Source organism: Penaeus chinensis, chromosome 6 (assembly GCF_019202785.1).
Source record: "Penaeus chinensis breed Huanghai No. 1 chromosome 6, ASM1920278v2, whole genome shotgun sequence".
Lineage (NCBI taxonomy): Eukaryota > Metazoa > Arthropoda > Malacostraca > Decapoda > Penaeidae > Penaeus > Penaeus chinensis.
This window is the reverse complement of record NC_061824.1, coordinates 38,324,814-38,344,799: the sequence shown is the minus strand read 5'-3', so window position 1 is coordinate 38,344,799 and position 19,986 is coordinate 38,324,814. Positions and strand designations below refer to the sequence as shown.

The window sequence follows — 19,986 nt, the reverse complement described above, 5'->3', positions numbered from 1 at the left end:
GCTCTTCGTGATGTCACAGATAATGACATTTTATAATAAATTGTTGTTTCTGTCGACAAAGATTCACTCGGTGTCATTTCTCTCGCTCATTTAGCTGAAACGATAAGAAATCACGATAAACTTTCCCTTTCCCTCAAGTTCGAGAGAGCGGAACAGATAAATAAATAAAAGATTAAAAAATTAAGATAAATTGAAGATTAGACCATACGAATAGTCCACCATCCCGATAGACCTTCTCCTATTCTGGGCTTTGGAAGGGCGGGACCTAGGAAAGTGGGCGGTACTTTCCCTTCGCCGGCCGGAGTCAGAAATAGCTCCCCGCGAGGCTGGGCACGAATGCCGCCGGTCTGGCACGCACGCCCAAGGTCCAGTCCGGTGCCACGCTGCCCACTAGTAACCAGTTAGACAAGCAGGTTACACGTTCGACTGCTAGCTTTTAAAGAGGGTAATGGTCGTTTTCTCATTGAAATTCCTCGTGAATACTTGGATGTGTAGTTAATCCACTTTGAAGAACATATACACGTAAACAATGTGACTATGAATACAATGTATCTATAGTTTCTCTCTAACACGTGGAACATGTAAGCGAAGTCAAGATGAAACGGATATGTCAGCCACACGCGCGGGTTCTGAAGAGTGCCACGGAACATATGGTTAGACGAACTGTGCCACCTATGCGTCGACGAACCTAAAGCCTCATGTTGCACTCTGACCCACATACGGGTGCCACGCTGACTCACGCTCTTGGCACTCACCTTATGGGAGAAGAGGCACTGGCTAATCCCTTCGGTAAAATAAGGACTTGGTTGTAGATTTCGGTTAAAACAGTAATGAGAAGCGACTTGTGTTTAGACTTTGGTTATTTTCGTGTTTATGATTTATTATTAGCGTTCGTATCCCTTCTTTCACCTTCGCTTTTGACGATACTTCGAACAATTCACGATAAATTTCATGATAATCTTTACATTATTTCCGTTCGGAGCAAAATTAATAGTAAATATTTCCAAGCCTGCGATCAGATTATCAGTCAGCCATATTTGACACTTTCGGCGGACAGGTGTCAAGTTACGGCGGCCATTTATGGGGTTGGCAGAGAGTGGCAGAGAGTTGGCCCTGTGTCTTGTGCTCAGCTCGCTTGGCACTCTGACACCGCAGGGGGTGCCAACTTCGCGAGGACTTCTGACACAAGGCCACTCGATGCGCATTCTTGCCAGCCGTCTGGAATGAGACCGACGAAGAAAGAATTGAAAAAAACCAAAAAACATTTAAGATTTATGATTCATTTGAAAAGGATTACGAAGAAATATATATTGCGTTTAATAACAGTTGATTATAGGAAGAGATTTTCTTTTCTATTAAAGAATTTTAAAAACTTATGAAAAAATACACGCATTCGCGGTCGGTGGAATATTTACACCGATTCTACTAACCAAGAATGCATTACTTTAAGGTTTATTCTACATGTGTTATTTATTTGTTACTTGAATATATATTTATATTTATACTTGTTTAATTGAAATTGTAGTATGTAGCTATAGCTTTTGCTTAAGTATTCAGCTTTTGATGGTAATGTTATACAGTAATGCATAAATAAGTAACGTAACAGTGTAATGAAATAAGCTTTGTATTCAGTAATTCTAGGCTGGCAATTTGACTTTACTTTAATGATGAAATGTAACACCAGGTGCTTTAGAAATATTTCTACACAGCTGTGCGCATGACGATCTTTTTCTGTTTCAAGTAAATACAGTATTTTGCATATCGACTTACTTTTGTAATTACTGTTCATAGATAACAGAAAAGGCTGACGTCATATAGCAAAGTACATGATTGATTTGTGAATTTGTGTCCTAATGTTAAATTCTATGTTACCCAGAGTTGTGTTTGTTACTCATTCAGACAAAAAAACAAAACAATGTCGAGTGACAGACAAAAACTGTAGACGCAGAGTAGAGGTTTGATAATGCAGTACGCATTGGAGTCTCATAGTAGCCACCTCGTGCAAGACATGTCGTAGGTAATCTAGCACTTTATCGTAAGCGTTGAAGTCCTTAGCTGTCTTGAGTTGGCATACAAAGGCCGTGTCACCATGTCTGTTGTGTAGATGCTAGTTATAAACTTATTCTCTGTTTCCTCTGAGTGCTAACGCCGCCAGGCTAGTCTACTGTAGCCTCAGGGTTATCACAGACACCTCTGCCATGACTAGTAAGTAGCCCCTGGGTGGTGATGACGACATCGCAGTGTGGAGTGGTGGTGATATCCCCTCCCCCCTCTCCACCCCCTCCGCGTCCCCCCACCTTCACCTCTGTCGGTCACCTAATTTGGCATTCATAATTGTGTGATTTTTGGGCCATTTGTCACATTGGTCTTATCTAATTTTATTTTTGAATTTCATGAGCAAATTCATATTCTATTTCAAATGCACATATATATATATACACACGTATTATATGTAAACATTATTATTTATTTTAAATGGATGCAAGAAATTACAAGTTATGAATGCCAGAACAAACATTTCCTCATCGGTTTACCCGCGTGTTTTCAAAATGCGTTGATTTACGGTACAATCACATCTATTTTGAAAACACTGCGACTTTGTTACTGAGTTTATTACCTTTTTTTGTTGTTGTTGTTTTTGGTTAAGTTCCTCCTTTTTCAGCTAACGAAATTCATTGTTTCAAATCCGTTATAAATTGAACCACTGAGCGAAGCATTACGGTTCACGATTTGATGTTTCGAAGCTCCGAATGTTTCGAAACTTCAATGGCGTGACCTGTATATTTGCTCGTAGAGACGATATTCTGATCTTTGTACACCTGTAGTTCGACTCTTTGGGCTAAGAGGCAGTCACGGGTCAGAATGTAATCTCTTTTCCATGTATTATTTCTGAGATGGACTGGTTATAATTTAAATCTTATTGCTGTGTAAAATATTGATTTTATTGTCCAAAATAGTCTTTGGCAAATCCCATGCCAGCCCAACTCAGAATTGGAATATAAAATTTCAGAATTCGGTGTGCATTTTTTCTACTTATCTAATCGATAAAATACATAAAATAATTATAATCCAGACGGTAACCCGAACCAAAACTAAAACCAATTTGAAAAACATATATATAATAAAAAAAATATTCAATAATATTTTATCTTATCCCTGGCCAGAAAATTCCTTAACAGGTTATTTAATAATTAATTTATCATATACCCTTTCTAATTATGTGACAAACCCAGATTGGAATTATTATTTTGTTTTTTTATTTTTTCACAATATTACTTGCATGAGCCCTGTGAATATGCATTTTTTTAACTATAAAAAGGAGCTTCTGTTTTTTTTTCGTTTTTGACATCATAATAACACAATCTGATTACACATTGAAATAAATCAAAATAGAGAAGAAAAAATAAACTTTACATTTCTTTTTAACTTGGAGTGCAACTTCTGAAAATCACATTTAAAAAAAATCACCACTAGTCCTGAAGTTAATATCTACTTTTTCATTAATATTAGTTTTTTTTTTTTTAATTTTCTTTTTATTCATATACGAACTTACAAAAAAACTGGCTCTGAAATCACATCTACCTCTGGACCCAAATCCCTGGCTGCATTGTTTTGTCTAATTTCATTTATTTATTTTTTTGTGATCATCCCTTATAATTTTGTCTCTTTTGTTTGTCCATTAATATACTAACTTTACCATCTCTCTCTCTCTCATTTCCAGTTCTTTACCCCCTCACAACACAACCACCGCCATGTCGTCTGACGAGGAAGAGTACAGGTAAGGTGAACTGGGAATCACGACGTCTCGACCCGACACCATTAAATAAGGAACACGACACACGGGGATAAATACTCGGGATAAGAGGGAGTTTATTCATGTATAAGGAACACGACACACGGGGATAAATGCTCGGGATAATAGGGAGTTTATTCATGTATGAGGAACACGACACATAAATGCTGAGGATTGGGATAAGGAGTATATTTAAGTATAGGGAACACGATACACTGAGATACATGGTTAAGCTCAGGAGAGGAAAAAAATTAGTTTATATAGTGTAAGACGAACGGAGAAGAATGCTCAGGATATTCAAAGGGGAATTTGTAAAGCATAGGGAACATGACACACAAATATTTACTTTTCTAGAGGCAAGAGGGCGGGAGAGGTTTACACAAGTTGATTTTGTATAAAGTGTGGAACACGGGGCAAATAGCTGGGCATATTGGATACGACTATGAGGAAATTTTTGAGGATAAAAAATGTTTGGGATTAAACTAGGGCTGATAGCCAAACGCTAAAACTATTGGGAAACAAAAAAAAGTACAAATATATGAATGTATTCATAATAACAATGGGAAACACGGTAGCCTTAGTTATTAAAACTGTGCTAGACTAGTAGATAAATTTATCTAATTTTGAGAAAAAGGACGTTCTATTTGCCATATCCTTGCTCTATTGATCGCACCATTAGTAATCAAAGTCTACACTAAAACACGCTATTCTTAGTTAGACAAACAAACAAACAAAGGACAGAAAGCTTGTGAAGCCACATTAACACACGTTGTTCTTAGAGCAACAAAAAGGGTACAACATAAACATTATCTTTTACACCGAACTTTTTCCCTGAAGCTGAACGTATCCGATCTGTAGGAGGTGGCCACTATGAGAACTCAAAGGTTAGGGAAATCAGGAACGAAGTCTGGTTCCTAAAATCTTCGACGCAGAAGAAGGGCACACGATTCTTAATAATAGAGAGAAAAAAAGGTTTACTTTCCCCCCCTCTCAATAGGTCTAAAAAAAACGGTGGGGGGAGAGAAAGAAAGCGCCTGGTGCGGTGAAACGGCGACTGAATGTGAAAGAGCAAAGGCCATAAATCTAATCTTCTCATTCTCTTTTTTTCAACTAGCAGTTCAGAAGAAGAAGAAGTCACCATGGCGGACGAGGTATACAATATGTTCAATTACCCAACATTTTTTTGACCCGTAACTCGATAATGTACTCACACTCACATTTCTAATCTCCCTTTTTTGCGTTGACAAAAGTCCAAGATCTGTTGTCACTCTGTCACAGTTCTCTTTTTAGTATAGTGACTGTTTAGTGCGTACAGAATACTATGCCAGACGGTAGGTACACCGATGAAGGTTTCGACACTCATCATCTCACTACCTCAGTGCTTGGTTAAGGGGATTTCGAGAGGCTGTTTAATGGCGGAATCACTGGAGGATGTGCCTCGATACGTGAGGAATACATTTAGCTGGGAAGTTAAAGATTAGCAGGAGGTAGTGACTTGATAACTCCTGCTCGTTGGAGTATGTACACGCTGGCGTCAGGCTGAGTGGTAGAGTGACTCGGGTAACAATACCATTATCTCTTTTCCAAAATCATGCAGCGCTGAAGATTCGGGTCATAATTATCATTCTGATAGCAATGACACCTGATATCGAAAGGTTCTTATTACCCGTGCACTAAGTCGCTCGCCTGATGCCAACGAACGCGGGTTAAAAACAGCCAAGGGGTGACTTTCCCTGGAGTTGTGGATCCAGGAGAGCTAAGAAAAGAAAAAAAACAAAAAAGCCACAACTGGACAGAGGCTCTCCACCGTGTAAGTAGGTGCCTTGGGCTGTGGTGGTGGTGCCAGGTAGAAGGGAGCACCTCGTTCGTGCCAAACATGGCCGATGGGACGTGGCACCACCATCTGCCCATGCCTGTGTGAATCCTGTGCCATCCGTTCACCGATTCCTAACCCCCAGTGGATCTCTAACGACGTAGTTTTTGCTCCCCATCACGATCAAATAGTTTTTCGAGTGTTTTTCCTTCCTTCCCCCTTTTTGAAGAATATTATTTTTGATATGCGAAGAGTCGTCCTAGATGAAGACTAGAGTAGAATAGCTCCGTGGTCAAGAAAAGAAACTCTTAGAGAGAGCGTCAGTTGGTGTCCCTTTCCGAACCTGGCAACCTCAAGACCGCGACGTGACGTGGGTCCTCTCCCGTTAGCTTATTTATCGAACGATTATTTCTCCTTATTTTCATTTCGTTTTTGTTTCAGCATACCGTCTGCCCCCCTTTTATTTTTTTACGCTTTTTTTCGTATATTGCTCTAGTTGTCCATAGATGTTTCTTTTACGTTAGTATTTATTTTCCGTTTCTAGTTTTTTTTTTTTTCATTTTTATTTTATTCGCAAGTGGACATAATTAATCGGACACACGCATGCGCAGTGAACACGCAGCGCCCTCCACTTCACACAGACACAAGCACAGCGTATTTTCTCCAAAACTGTTCCATTACACAGACCTCGATGCTCTAATTACTTACGTTATTTATTTACCAATAGGTGCTTCTTATATGGTTATATGACTTAGTGGCCACCCGAGAGAGAAAACATTATTAGGTCCAGCCTAGGTCAGCTATTTTATTTCTCCTTTTTTGATTTTTAATGCTCATATGACCCAAAACCTTTTTTTCTTTACCCTCATCCCTGCGCAACATATCAATGCGAGATGACCACATATACTAACAACATAGTTCAGTTGCTTCTATTTTTTGCCAAGTAGCCCATTACAACATGGCTTTCGGAATCCTGAAGAAGTTGCAGCTGTAGGTGCCATCCGCATTGATCTGTCGCTGCAGGTTGACACTCCAACTGAACCCCGCCATTCTTTTCTTTGGCGAGTGTGTGGACAGAGAACGGAAAACGGAGAACAGGGGAATTACTGGGTTATCTTTCGGATTAAATAAGTAATTGTTTTCTTTTCGGAATAACAAGGGAATGCGGTTTCTGGTTAAATAGATTATTGTTTTCATTTGGGAGAATGGGGATAACGGGAGTATTTGCTGTTTTCTTGTGCTTTCAGATTAAATCAATAACTTATAATGAAAAATTGAGTTTTAAGAGTTTAAATTGTGGTGGTGATTGTTGATAATTATTCTTTCTCTGTTCACACGACTTCGCAAGACGGAAAATTATGTTCCATATAATTTATATCAGACGAAATTGTGACTTGTTTGTGTTTTTTCTTCACTATTTTCAGTTTTCAAACTTGAATATTTGTAAAGTATTTTTGGAGATCAAAACACATTACACCAACATCTCCCAATTTCTGTAGACAACCGTGTCCGAAAGTGGCTTTATTCTTAATAACGATCCCCCTTTCAAAAAAAAAAAAAAAAAAAAAAAAAAACTTTCAAAATCATATTTGCTAATTTTTTTATTTATCTATTTTCTTTATTCATTATTATTTTTTCTCTCTCAAATCCCATAAACCAAAAAACTCTTTTAAAACCCCAAGGCGGGTAAAATAAGAATGAAGTCACTTGCGTTCGTATCCCCTCCACGCCGTGGCTTCGTTACGTCACAATTCCTCCCTTTGGGTCTGCCCTTCGGCGATTCTTGCCCTTTTGGTGACGAGCGAAAGCCACGGCGTCCTGAGGAGGCAGGGGAAGGGAACGCCCTTTATACTGAAGGAGGAGAAGGAGGAACAGGTGCATGTAGGAGCTAATTTGGAATGTTGTGATGGTTCTCGCAGCACCGAGGAGGAGTCTTCGGAAGAGGAGGAGGACCCCGTGGCCGTAAGTTGGTGACCTTACTAACTCCACTAAAAACAAAAGAAAAAGAAAGATGTTTCAACTTTTTTCATATCTTATTCTTATTCTTATTTTTTATGCAACGTTTCCCTTTATTCTTTTTTTTTTTTTGATCTTGTAGTTTCTTTAGCCGAAATCCAGGACGCTCCTCCAGAGGATAAAGTTAAGGGAGTCAATGTATAAAGAAAAAGGAAAAATATTCATTCTAAAATTTTATTCGTAAGATTCTTCTATGAAGAACTTAAAGTATATTTACTTTATTTATTTTCCGAGTATTCATTTCATCCAGCTGTCAGTTCTTTGCTTCATTTGCCTGACTTTGCAATAAGCTAAATTGTTACTCATTGATTTTTCCCCATTTGCAATGATACGCGCAACTTTGTTTCTGCAGAAGTCTTGTTTTAAATCATACAGTAATACACTTTTGCAGTAATACATTAGTCTCTAGAGCAATACAGTAGTCTATAGAGGCTCTAGTCCATTAGGCAAAAGTCCTATGACTCGTCTCTATAGATAATTATAGATGAACTTAGTAGATCCCGTGATACCTGGAGGAGAGTCGTGGGCCTGGGAAGTATTATGTATTCTATATCTGTAGGAAGATCACGTCGACCTTCAACTAAAATCTAACGACTTGATTTTTTTGTGTATTTTTGTCAAGAGTATTTTGCTGAAATATGACTCTTTAAGTTTAAATTGGTGAAGTTATAGTAGATATTGATTCAAAGTTTAATGATATATTCAATACGATTCTTGATGATTAAATAGATAAATGGATATAATAACCTAATAATTTGTATGTTACAGGAATTTTTCAAAATGAGATGAGTCATGGTAATTGTATGAAAAAAAAAAAAATAGATTAGAAGAAGTAGTTTAGTTTTAGTCGTAGTTTCTTTCGTCAGTTATTTTGTGACATACATTAGTTTTCTGACGACAATTTTTTAGCAACAATAGATCATTTTTTCTTGATTGCATATATCTTTATAATGAAAAATGTGGTTCTTTACAGCACTTTTCTCACCTCATGTCTGTCTTTTAAACTGTTTTGTAAATCATGTACCACCTTTTTGGCATTTTTTGTACAATAGGAAAGTTGAACACCCATTTTCAAAGGATATGTTTCCCCGAATTTTAAAGACAAAGTAATGATAAAGGAAAATATGTTGATAAACGTGACTCAAACAATTTTTGGAAGAACTTATATATTTTGAAAATTTAAAAAGAAAAAAACAAAAAACAAAAAGAAAGAGGTGAAGAACACATTAATATTATATACATCCAAAAGTAACTTACACAAAACAACAGAAAAATAAATTCTTGGAGTACTATCTTTCCTCTACAAAACAAATTATCTTAACCCTCCAACATTTATTTTTTTTAATTATTCCATAACGTCTTCAATTCTCTCCGGAAATTTCACTCATATGACTATTTTTTAAATTAATTTCTCTCGTTCTAATTTTCTACTAAATTTAACCCAACGGGAATGTGTTCAAGGCATGAGTCACACCTCTTATATCACTTATGATCGATGTCCGGGCATTAGAACCTTTTAGACAAGGTGTTCAGCCCATTTGTTTGATGTTCACACCCCCCCTCCCCTACCCCCTTCGTTCTTACTGTCTCTGGATATGTCTTAAACCTCAAGTTCTAACGTTGATAAAAAAAGTATGAATGGAAAGGATGAACGAGTGTGAAAAAAGTTTGTGAATGAGTTTTTTTTTTTTAAGTGTTTCTGTATACGCCACTCGAAATTGTAAGTAAAGAGGGAATCTTAACTTACAAGCTGTCGAGGTGGATATTGGTATCCATGGCGGTCGGAAACAAGTCTTCTAAGTAATGTATTGCATCTTGTTTCTTCTTGGACAACCATTAACTTGCGAGAATACAACACTCGTAGGTTCCAAGAGTGACAGAGAGCAATGCTTTGAAGACGTCGTGAAGGTTCAAATGGACTCTTTAAGGAAAATACGAATTCTTTTAAGAGTTTTGTGATACCCAAACGACTTCTTATGCCTGTTGAACTCCGGTGATTTGACAACTCGCAAATCACCGTGAATGTAAGGTTGTGATTGTTGTGAGAGGGTATGAAGCGACTGCGTGTTCGTGTTGTGTTACATGTGTGTGTGTGTGTATACGTGTACGTTTGTTTCTCTCTTCACGTGAGTGTTTGTGCGCGTTTGTTCTGTGCGTGTGTGTAAAATAATGTGCATCCACGTGTTTGCGTCCCAACTGATCACGTGTGGGCGCGTGTGGACGGGGAGACGGTGCTGTAAGTAACCGCCCTCAGACCGCACGCCCACTCACGGCACCTCCACCATCTCTCTCCCTACAGAAAGCTAAGGCGGCCGAGGTACTAGCTAGACAGCGCGCTTTGGAAGTATGTCCTGTGTGCACCTACTAACTGCATGAGGGGAAATTGGCTATATTCATATATCTTAATGCAAAGATTCAATGCTGTAACGTAAAATATAAAGGATTGAGCTTTCTCTCTTAAATATCATGTTGATTTTTTGATAATTTTGATGTGATTATAAACGTATCTTAGAGTAATAAAAGTTAAAAAATTACTTTACTGATCAAAGCATCGGCATAACATAATACAAGTATCAATGCTTTTTGGTAGCCGAGAGTAGTGCTTCAGTCTTTCGTATCTAAAGTTCAAACTCGCTTGAAAGACTCTCCATCCAGCCAATCATGCCTGAAGGAATTCCGCCTGACCTGCCACGTGAGAGCTCATGTGACGTCACATGTGAGGTCACGTGACTCCACGGGAAGTCTCAGGCCGCCCAGCCAGCGCCCCGAGTTTGGTAATCCGTGGGGCGCCCGCCATCCCATTGGTCGCGGCGCCCGCCACCCACACCACACGCCCACCCACGCATATTCTCGCCTCGCCCCTGCCGCCGCCCAGTGCCCACGCCCATGCCATCTCAGCGGCGATTCCGCGCGCGATGTTAATATGCTCCGTCGCTTGCCCGGACGGAACATAAGTACCATCGGCCGCGGCCTCCGTCAGGAGCGAGCACGGCGCCCTCGGCGACCGACTCGCTGGAGGAGCCGCTCGATGGCGATGGCGGGCGGGGGAGGGGGCACAATATGCCGTCGGGCGCGGCCACATCCGGCCCTCCCGCCCCAGCGGCTGCCCGCGACGGACGGCCGGGGGGCGCCGCCCCTCACCCCCTCTCTGTCCTGTTCCGGAACTGTTGTCGCTTCTAACTCTTTCTCTGTGCCTTTCTGTCCCTCTCAGCATTTCAGGTTCGGATGAAATGTGGAGTTTCTTCTGCTGATAATGCATCGAACTTAAAATGTTCATTAATGAATCCCTTATTTTTATTTTATGATTTATTTTCTCTTAAGTTTCCTTTAACTCTGATTAATCCCAAAAATAATTACACTTATATTCATCCGTTTAAGAACTTCCATATACTCTGTCGCTCTTAATATTTCATAACGTTTCTCTATTTTTTTTAAGCATCTGATACAGACCCCCCCCCCCCCTCTCAAGACGCGACAGGTTTTCAACTCAATCAATCTATCAATATCTTTTTCTATCTGCTATTCTCTTTTTCTCCCTCCTCTCTTTTCTTTTTCTCCCTCCTCTCTCTTCTTTTATCTCCCTCCTCTCTTCTCTCTTTCTCCCTCTTCTCTTCTCCTCTATCCCCCTCCTCTCCTCTTCTCTTAATCTCCCTTCAAACACCAGTTCCCGAATTTCTCAAGACCTCTTTCAGCCTCCGAGGTCGGGAGGTGAGAGGGCCAGCTCCCCGACCCTCCGTCAGAGCGGGGGGCTGTGACGACGTCGCCTTCGGGATATCCGGCGTCTCGCATGCCCCTCGCCCTCGCTCGGGATGCGGGAGGTCAGGGCGCCACCCCGTCCGCTGCTGCCAGTTAGAAGGACGTCTGTTTTGGGGGAAAGAGAGGGAAGGATAAGGTGGTTTAAGTAGAGTAAAGAGTCTAGAGGTAGAGTAAAAGGGGAGATGAAAATGGTACTTTTTTTAGTTTTTTTTTTTTTTCATTTTGGGTTTCAGGTTGTTTTGAGATTTTTCTGTCTTGTTTTTTGTTGAGATATAAAGTTCTGCTGTGGCTATATAATCCGTTTTTATCTAATGGGGACATATCAGCGCTTTGGACACTTCTCGACGTCACAGAACTGAGCAGCTAAGGGTGGCGGCCTGATATCTAAAACTTAACACTAGCTTAGTCTCCCCTCAACAAAAAAAAAAAAAAAAAAAGGAAAAAAGCCAAGAAAAAGCGGTTAAATCTCGCGAAATCTGTAGCTTTTGTTTCTTTTTCTCTGCACGATATTTTACGATTTGAAACCCCAGCACCTGTCCCGATTTTTTTCCAAACGGGACTTCCTGTTTATTATAACTATATCCCTATGCTCTTTTTTTTTTTTTTACTTAACAAAATACCCTCATCGAACAACAACTATTCTTCCCCGTAAGTCAACTTCAACTAATTTATTTTTTTTAATAATTTCTATTTTATTTTCACATTCTTTCTTAATAATAATAAAAAACAATCCCACATATTCACACAAGTCACTTACCTTTGGAGATATATTCTTAGCCTTTCACAGTTAAATCTATTTTTCAATCAGTTCGCAGACAAAGAGAAAATAGGATTTAATGTAACTCTGACTTGCTTTTATTCGCTAGAGACCGAATCTCAGACCAAACTAATGGCTTTAGATAGTCTACTATGACTCAAGCTCAACTCACCAGCGCAGGAAAACTGTTGATTTATTTTCTGTTCCAGTGAAGCAAATAGTCTAAGACTCTTCGGAGAAAGAAAGAAAAAAGATAAATAAAGAGAAAAAAAAGAACGTTATAGGTTAATATGATTAGGGAGAAAAATAATTTCCTCTTAGCGGTAGCTAATGTAAAATAAATTATTGAGCTTCGTGCTTTGCCACAAGCAGCCTCTAACTCCTTGAGACGATTCGCAGGAAGCAAAGAAGAAGCAGGAGGAGATCGACCGCAAGAAGGCGGAGGTCCGCAAGCGCCTCGAGGAGCAGAGCGCTAAGAAGCAGAAGAAGGGTTTCATGACCCCTGAGCGTAAGAAGAAGCTCAGGGTAAGTGTCGGCCACGGGGCGTCTAGCGGCTTTTCGCTAAACGCGTCGCTGTGTCTGTTTTTGTATTCTCTTTGTAGAGTCGCATAATGGGATATATTTATTAACTGTTAGAATATATATGTTCATTGGCATACTAAATGGATTATCTGTTAATGTTACATTCTGCTACAGTACTTCCCTCACACACGGGAACCACGCATGTCCTAAAGTCATAAAATCCACGCCTCTTCGTATCCTTCGCCGCATGGACTCACCCCCCCCCCTCTTTTTTCTCCTCCCTTACAGTTGTTGCTCCGTAAGAAGGCCGCTGAGGAATTGAAGAAGGAACAGGAGAGGAAGGCCGCTGAGAGGCGTAGGATCATTGATGAGCGTTGTGGCAAGGCCAAGAACCTCGATGGTGCAAACGAAGGTACAGTGTGACAGACAGTATATGGTCGGGGAAAGTGTCGACGCGATAATGGAATAAAAGGGGAAAACAGATAGTGAAAGAAGAAGAAGAATGAGGAGAGGAAGAAGGAGAGAAAGGGGAAGAAGACAAAGAGGAAAGGGGGAAGGAAGTGGGGATGTGGGTAAATAGTTTTCGAGACTCCTCTCAAACGGAGATTTAAGAATATGATGGTTATCCAGGATAGGGATAGTCCATAAAATAGATAGGATTTTAATACTTAAGAAGAGGAAGTATAAGATATTCTGATAATATATATATATATATATATGTATATATATATATGTATATATATATATGCATGTGAAATTATTGCACAAGGGATCAAGAAATGACTTTACCAGAGATAACCGAGGAAGTATTTTGTTTAATATATGTAGGATAGCTAAGGTAGCACAATGTGCTTGTTATCTTAGGTGACTCGTTACGATAACAAAAGTGAACTAAACTTAGTTTATTTTGGGTCCGAATTTGAAGGATGGTAGGATAGTGTTTAAGGAATAGGATAAAATGTGAAAACTGAATCAATGCAGGGGGAATAGACACCAAAATAGAAATGGGAGAATGATAGGTAGAAGAAAGAACAAGAGGAGAAGATGGATATTATTAAAGAAGGAGAAGAAGAAGAAAGGGGAGATGAAGAATGTAATTGACTAAGTGAATTAGGAGAAGAAGAAGAAAAAGAGAGGAGGTAGGAAAGGAATAAAATATGTGTAAAGGAGAAAGAAAGAAGGTAGATAGGAGAGAATCGAAGAAGAAGAAAAAAAGAAAAGATAGAGAAAGAAAGAAAGCAACAAGCTGTATCAAAACTACAGAAAAAGAAACAGAGAAGATAGAAGGAAATTTAGGAGAAGGATTAGACATTTTAGTTCGAAGGGAAAGCCTCCAACGCCCGATTCCATTTCGAAGGCGAGCTAGGGACCCATTGTGCCATTTCCCTGTATGTCTAATTCCTTGTTTTATCCCCAACCAAGAGACAGGTACAAACGACGGACCTTCCAGCTGCCGACGAGACCATTTTCATTTCCCTTCCTCTCCCCTCTCAACATTATGTATATTTTATGTGTTTCTGTACTCTTTGTTTAGTGAAGTAGCCTCATTAGACGACGTGTAGACCTGTAGCACACACATAGATTTACAGGAATATGTTTATACACACGATGATGCACGCACATAGGACACGAGCTGACACACACACGTATATATAAATATACTGTATATATATATCTTCTTATATATATATAAATTTCAAGACGGGGTTTCACGATAGGCCGTCTGACGCAAACATCTTCAGATAGGGTGGCTAGTTGAAGCTTCTTACGAGGCAATTAAACCGTCCTGGAGGAAGACTTATATACAGAAGCCTCAGTTCGCTAACACGCTTCCATTGTCGAAGTCTTTTTCAGTTCCTTGTATCAGTCATAATTACGTATATTCTTTCTCTTAATGATCTTTAGTTGTGGATTCGTTTGTTTATTTATTTGGTTTGAGTTTTTTTTTTTTTTTTTTTTTTTTTTTTGGACAAGGAGTTTATATAAAGTGCGATTGGCCGCGATACAGACATATTTTTTTAAAGTGAAGGGGTGGGTTTGCAGTTTTTTTAAGCGGTTTGAGTCATCCCCAAAGATTCCCCCCTTTAAATGATTCCAATTTCTTCAAGAGGGAAACAAATAAAAACATATTTTCCTTATTAAGTCACGTCTAACAGGCTGCATAAAAGGCACTATATACTTATTTTATTTTATTTATTTATATAATTTTTTTTGTCTACATTTTTTCGTTTTTTTTCGAAAATTTTCCTCCCCTTGTTGTTCATATTTTTTTCAGAGTGGACGGTTTAGAGCAATAGCGACCTGACTAAAATGTTTGGTGATCGACTTCCCCCTTTAGCCCAGAGAGAATAGGAAAAAGAAAGCCCTAATTAATTCACAGTCAGTTAGATTTTTTCTGAGACCATTTTCTTTCCCCAAAAAAGAATGATTAAATATTCAACTTTTTTCTTGGCTTCAAGTTAATACGAATTTTCGATTCCTCGTATAATAACGTAAAAACAAAGTCTCTCATTAAAAAAAAGTAATAATAATAAAAATAAAAATAATGACAATAATGATAATAATAATAACAATAATAATACTTTCCCTATCAAATATTCACATTTGCGATTCAATTTCAACCAAAAAAGGGCTTTAGCAAAACAAAAGAGATAATAATAGTTAATCCCCCTCTTCGATGTCACTTATTCCTTCCCTTCTTGGTCAAGGGGCTCACGATCGCTCTCTCTCTCTCTTTTCACTAGTCTATATCTCACTCTAAACGAAAATAAATAAAGAAAAGGAGAAGAAGAAAGAGTAGACTAAGAATGAGCTCCATCTCTCTCTCTTTTAAAGCACACATATTTATATTAAACGAAAAAAAACAAAACAAAACAAACATTAAATTACTAGACAGAGACGAGGAGAGCGTTGACCAAGAAGTGAAAGGTGCCTTCCTAATTCTCCTCAACAGACGCCCTTCGCGCAATTTGTAAAGAATACCACGAACACATCGCCAACATTGAGAGCGGCAAGTATGATCTTGAGATGGAAATCATGAGGAAGGACTATGAGGTTTGTATAACCCACGACAACCCCCTGTAAGAATTTAAAAAAAATGGAGAACTTCCAACAACCATTTTTTTTTAGTCCCCCCTCTCAACGTCCCAACGCTCCCCCCCCGCCACCTCCCCTTCGCTGGCTATTCCCTCCCCCCCCTCCCCTTTCTCTTTTTTTGTAAGTATCTTTTTTTCACTTTCTCCCCAACCAGTTATGACGCTCAATGGTTGGTTGGTTGTTCCAAGGAAGGATTGATATGAAAGGTTTCGTTGTTCAAAACAGAAAAAAAACCTTCATTCAATCTACGGTCCTTTTTTTATTCCGCCGATGCTGTTAATTATTTTGACTTATTTTTTTCTCGTTTTATATACATTTTTTTCTTCTTTTTCATTATTTTCCCCCCCTCCCCCCCGATTTTATTTTGATCATTTTCTCCGCTTGTAACACGATATCTGAACGATGACCAGAATCTCGCTCCCTTGAAATTAACGTGTGGACTTTTTCCGAGTGTATTTATGTGTCTTTCGTAGCCATGTTCCACGAATGTGACATAGTCTTACCGTTATTATTTTTTTAATTTTTTTTCCTCCTGCCATTTATTCTTTTTTTAGTTCGAGTGAACCAATTAGCTATGAAGCTATTGTTGCTGTTTTTTTTTTAATTATTACCATAGTCATTATTATTTTTTTTTCTTAATTTCACCCCGGTTCCTGCATTCATCCACCCCGCACTTATACATCAAAAACTGCACATGTGTGTCTAGCGCTGAGTGTCTGTCTCGATCCATCTATGTGTGTTTCCAGAGACTCGCCGCGTCGGAGGTACTACACGGAGGCTTACTGTCACTTTTTTTGTGTGTCACCAAAACCCCACAAAATTAGGGAGCCCGTCCTAATTTTGTTTCATTCTCTGTTTATAGCTGAGCTTGAATCACTGTGTAGGGAATTCCATAAACGCATAGAGGGCCTAGAGGGTGACAAATGGGATCTGGAGCACCAGATCAAAATGAAGGACTATCAGGTAACCGGCGCTTGGCCTGGCCGGCACGGTGCCTCGCTCGATAGTGCACGGCTGGCTGCAGGTGCCTCCGGGCTCGCTGTGGCCGTGCTAGTAGTGGCTGCTAGCCTGTCTTGTCTAGGGCATTATCTCAGCCAAGTATCCTGTAGTAATTCTTTTTCCTTGCAGGCTGTTTCTTATGGAGGGCCTCACGTCATTCACACGTAGCTAGTCATTATGATATCTCTTTCATGATATCATCAAAATCATCGCTCTTACTGGTGCCACCCATCAGTTATGGCTAAATTTTAAAATTCGATGTCCATATGTATGTATGTTTTACCTGTTGTACTGCTTTCATTTCTCCCGAGAGCCCCTTGGCTCGCTCCTGTAATACTTTAACAAGACATTCTGTTATAGACGCACTTAGGGAAATCTGCAAGGAATACCACGAGCGTTTGTTCCTTTGCGAGTCCCAGAAATGGGACCTTGAGTATGAGGTTCGCAGGAGAGATTATGAGGTACAGTGGCCAGGCCTCCTGCACCAGTCGGGAGTGCTCGTAGTACTGTCTTACCACTTCGGCTTGACCAGCCCTGGATACGTTCTTAGGCCTTCCTTCCGCCCAAAGCCCGCCCAAAAACGCCCGCCCGCCCGCCCGCCCATCAGTCAGTGTCGCGCCTCGCTCCCCCGCCTCCCTGGCCCCTACACGCTCTCTACTTTACTCACTACAACGCCCACTCACTTCCTTGATTTCAAATGGGACCCAGTTCTTTCAAACTTGCTACCGCCCCTTATCGTAATGTTATCTCAACGTTGTAACACGAATTTCGTACTAGACGCGAACAGTAGATGGTGTAGTCAGGAGTAGTGTGCGGTAGCGCAGTCGCCGGCACTGGCATGCCTTGTACGAAGTGCCCTGTCTCCGGGAGTAAGGGTTGACCACTACACACGCTGATCCTGCTGCTACCTTTGCAGGGCTGGCTGACCTGCACCGAGGCCGGGCCTGCCTGGCTCTCGGTCCTGTCGGCCTGACACCCTGCACACAGTGACTAGCTACACTCACGTCCAGTGTACAGTGGGTCGATATGATGGTCAGGTGTACTTGATGCTTAGTGTACAGTGGTTCTTTCTGCTGGCTCCCTGTGCTTTAATGCATGATATACACTCAACCACTGTACACTGAAAAACATGGCACAGAAGGATCTCACATACGCCGGGTCAAATGTACATGCCAAGACTGTACATCTGATGGCAGCGTTCGGATCCCTGACCTTCTCCGGCCCACATGTTTACGACACTCCCTTACCCCCAGCGCTTTGTTTGTCGCCACTCTCTTCTCTAGGTGTAGCTGATGCCTTCTAGCCTTCCCTTCAATGTGCTTATTAACTTCCCGGGTTGCACTGCTCATCCGTAGACGCAAAACATGTCCTTGTTCTAGAGAGATGCCTCATCTTCGATGGCAAGTGTCTTATAATATTTTTCCTGAATATCAGCTGTATCATTTTTTTAATATAAAAGAGATTACATTTCTAGCATTACTTGTATCTCACTAGTCGATGTACTAAACATCAAGGGTAACATTCTAGATTGTTCCTCCCCCCAAACAAACAAAACAGACCCTAAGATGAGTAAGTTGCACAGATGAATGTGAGTCAGGTGGCGCTCGCCCGCTCGCAGTCTCAGCCGAGATTTCGCCCCACGAGGCCAGGGACGACCCGGCCTCCGGCTGGGCCACACGGGAGGTGCAGTAGAGGCGGTGTGCGTAGGTGTTGCCCCGTGGTGTCAGGGGCACCTCGGCAAAAACAGACAGAAGACAAAAGTCCCCATTTGGCGCTCGGTTCTTACTAGCCAGAGGCATCATTCTCTTCAAAACTAACTCCCAAAGCTTTGTGCAGACATCATAATTGCAGTTTTTTTCCATAAGTATCTTCGTTTTGCTTCCCAATTTCTTGTTACTTGTCCAGGGCTGGCCGAACCGTTTGTTGAGCTTAGTGAAACCAAAAGATAGCTGTGGAGGGCATTACTAATTTTCAAAAAAAAAAAAAAAAAAAAAAAGAAATGTATATCCTCCAGTATCTAGATAAGCCCTTAGGTGTAGGAAGAGTCCTCGGTTAGGGGCTCGGAGCTAAAAATCCTCGCTTGCTAACAGGACCCCTCGTAACCACTGCATGTTTCCCACTACTAGCGGATGGTATCTTGGGGGGGCCCTCGCTTCCCCCTGGGCGTCGGGGGCCCTCCTTGAGCCAAGTTTAACCCTCTATAGCGTGACCCTACCTGACCCGGCCCAGTGTGAGCCCCCTCCCAGCAGTCCCCAGGGCAGCGCGAGGCCCACAAGGTCAACCCAGCATCCCATGTATGGCACTTCATACGCGCTCCCGCCACAGGCCGTCTTTCACTGTCACTTTCAAGCATTATCCTCTTTCTTCGTTTTTTTCTCTGTCTTTAGACATTTTCCTCACCCGCATATTTTTATTTTTGAATGACTTGCATTTCTTTTGCAAAAAACAATTTTTTTTTGTCTTTTTTGTTTTTTGTTTTGTTTGATCTTACATACGATATGGGCACATAGCAGATTACTTTTTGACGTTTTACTACCTGTCCCGAAGGAAGTTGTAATATATATTTTTTTAATGCCAACCAGACAACAGGTAAAATATACTGGAAGTGCCATACACTTTTGAATTCCTCCATAGAAGCAGGCCTGGGTATCGTTCGTCCCTCCCACTCTTGTCTGAGCCTAGGAGTACTGTCTGGTTATGCACCCTGGGGACTTGAGTCTGTTAGGACCAGCAGACGACGCCACATTCACGGGTGATAGTCTGCACGCGTGGGAAGACAAGCTCTACGCCCTCGATTTCGGCTCCAAAAGCACCGTTTCCCAAAAAAACTCTCTCAGACACTCGCAAGCAGAAGGCGAGGGTGTAGAGCGCTTACCCGGGGGGCGCGACTATCACCCCTGGACACGTGGCTCTAGGAAAAGCGTACATTTGCTCCTTTCCGTCTGGTGTTGGTCCCGCCAAACCCAACCTCAATAACCAAGATCATAGAGCGACTAATCCGTACGCGCAAACTCCCGAACCTGGTGGCACGAGGAGTGACTAACAGCAGAACTCTAGCATTTGCAACCAGCTTTAGAGCAGAGAGAGAGAAAAAAAGAATTAGCACTGAGAGAAAAGTGCTCCCGGTTGCCTTTCTCTTTTTTTTAACCGCCGAGGGGAGTAAGCCCTACCTGAAACACGGGCCGAGTCCTCCTGTAGCAGAGCGCCAAAAAAAAAGAATATTGACACTGTAGT

At 40.8% G+C, this 19,986-nt stretch overlaps 1 protein-coding gene across 14 annotated transcripts in view; it reads left to right on the top strand.

Annotated features, from left to right (window-relative positions):
- The window catches only part of LOC125026587 (troponin I), a 34,188-nt gene that overhangs the window by 1,191 nt on the left and 13,011 nt on the right, over window positions 1-19,986 (top strand). For 4 of the 14 annotated variants that reach the window (XM_047615137.1, XM_047615135.1, XM_047615129.1 and 1 more), the window contains exons 1-5: window positions 4,918-4,944; window positions 9,922-9,966; window positions 12,535-12,660; window positions 12,946-13,069; window positions 15,611-15,711. In XM_047615137.1, coding sequence (XP_047471093.1) covers window positions 4,933-4,944; window positions 9,922-9,966; window positions 12,535-12,660; window positions 12,946-13,069; window positions 15,611-15,711 — 408 coding nt within the window. In that variant the 5' untranslated portion in view covers window positions 4,918-4,932. Of the gene's footprint in view, window positions 1-4,907; window positions 4,945-9,921; window positions 9,967-12,534; window positions 12,661-12,945; window positions 13,070-15,610; window positions 15,712-16,615; window positions 16,717-17,112; window positions 17,214-19,986 lie in introns of those variants that run through there. The other 10 variants (XM_047615136.1, XM_047615130.1, XM_047615139.1 and 7 more) reach the window with 6 other exon arrangements.